Here is a 1,979-nt window from a genome sequence, read left to right on the forward strand (position 1 = left end):
TGCTGAGGGTCCTGCCGTGGACAAGGGGGACACAGCCCTGCCCTGCTGGAGCCTTGGGCCACGAGAGGCAGAGAGGGAGTGGCCCCCCCGCACATACAGGATGTCAAAAACCTGTGGTCAGCGCTTTGCGAGCAGAGAGCAGGGTCCTGGGAAGACCTTGTTAGCTGGGGGTGGGGCATGTCAGGACAGGTGTCATTGCATATTGATGCATCCGATTGTTTAGCACCAACCCTCCCCGCCATGGTAACCTTTGTGCAGCCCAAGACCGCATCTGCGTGACACCCTTCCTGCCTTCGGGTTCAGTGCCACGGGCTCAGCCCTGCCAGGCGCTGGGTCGGATCCAGCTCACCTTCCACTGCAAGAGCACTCTGTTCCTCGGCCATTTCTGCCCTTGCCCCCTCCTCCAGGTGCCTCTGGCTCTTCGGGAAGCTGTTCACATCCTGCGCGAGTGAACAGCCAACCCCAGCAGCACTTGTCACCCAGGCACCCGTGGTCACGGCCAGAGCTACGCCCCCAAAGGCCCTCTGTACCCCTCCAGCCTTCCAGAAAGGGATGCATCTTGTGGCCACGACATTCTTGGCCATAGCCATGAAGCTAGAGTTGGCCTTGGCCATCGGGTAGGCACGAAGGTCCCTGCTGCCCTGGTGGCTCTTACTGACCTATCAGCACACAAGCCATCAGCCTCGACTTCGGATAACCTCTCTCCGAAAGTCTTGTGCTCTGATGTCACCATAGACACGTCTGCTGGCTTTGTCTCTTGCTGCTGAATTGCTTCTATTTTCTAAGGTGGGTGATGGCAGCAGCTGCCCAGCCCCACCCAGCTGTGGAGAGCCCTATCCCATGGGAGAGACGCCCTCCTGCCGTGGCAGATGCTAGAGCCAAACCCAGGACGCTCATGACTCCAAAAACAACCCCTGAGGAGCTGGCCACCAGGCTGGTCTCCATGAGCACGGTGTGGGTTGTGTCCACTTGGTCTGCAATGGCGTTACGTTCTTTGGAAGTGTTTTTTCCAGCTTAAACTTCTCCAAGGGAAAATATAAGAGAGACAGCTCTTCCTCCTCTGACAGATTTCCATCTGGCATGGTCTCTCTCGTGCAGCATCAGACCTTCAAGAAGAACATCGTACAGCACATCAGCCCGTTGTCAGATAACTAGCTTTCAACTCATGTGCAGGTTCACCAGGAGACTAAAATCGGCTAGGCGATCTGGATTCTCAAATGCATGCAGGAGGCAGGGCCCTGGAAATCAAGGTACTGTATGGAGCAGACAGGTGGACTGAGGGTCCATGCTGCAGCCAGAGCTCTGGGGGACCATGTGCTGACGGCCGGAGCACAGTCCCAGCAACTCCTGCGAGGCCTAACTGGATGACTCGAGCCATCACGGCTAACTCTCTTCCAATGCATGTGGATACTGATGTGATGAGCAAAGTGCAATTCCAAAGCCCTGCTGGCTTCTGTCACCAAGACTTTCCTTAGTAAACATATACATTCATTTATAATATATACATGTGTGACAAGTGGCTGGCCGGGTGCGGTGGCTCACGCCTATAATCCCAGCGCTTTGGGAGGCCGAGGTGAGAGGATTACCTGAGCCCAGGGATTCGTGACCAGCCTGGGCAACTTGGTGAGACCTCATCTCTACAATACATCAAAAAATTAGCTGGGCATGGTGGCGTGTGCCTGTATTTGGAAGGCTGTGCCTGTATTTGGAAGCTACTTGGAGGGTTGAGGTAGAAGGATCGCCTGAGCCCGTAGGTTGAGGCTGCAGTGACCGTGAGCACCCCACTGCACTCCAGCCTGGGTGACAGAGTGAGACTCCAACTCTGAAAAACCAAATGAACAAAAAAACAAGTGGTAGGAACGTCTATTAAGGAACACAAACGTGCTGAGAGCATGAAGAAAATGCCTTGATTTTCTTTCTTTTTTTCTTTTTTTTTTTTTTTTTGAGTTAGAGTCTCACTCTGTCACCCAGACTGGAGT

General features: G+C 54.1%; 1 protein-coding gene across 1 annotated transcript; it reads right to left on the minus strand.

Moving 5' to 3' along the window:
* Positions 1-299: 299 nt before the first annotated feature.
* Positions 300-1,378, minus strand: APOL5 (apolipoprotein L5). The gene is given in 6 exon segments (XM_021712195.1): positions 300-646; positions 649-739; positions 741-786; positions 788-996; positions 999-1,087; positions 1,255-1,378. Coding segments are annotated over 6 exon segments (906 nt in total).
* Between the last annotated feature and the right edge of the window lie 601 nt (positions 1,379-1,979).

This window comes from Carlito syrichta, unplaced genomic scaffold (genome assembly GCF_000164805.1).
Source record: "Carlito syrichta isolate Samal-C Ts95f unplaced genomic scaffold, Tarsius_syrichta-2.0.1 Scaffold303123, whole genome shotgun sequence".
Classification (NCBI taxonomy): domain Eukaryota; kingdom Metazoa; phylum Chordata; class Mammalia; order Primates; family Tarsiidae; genus Carlito; species Carlito syrichta.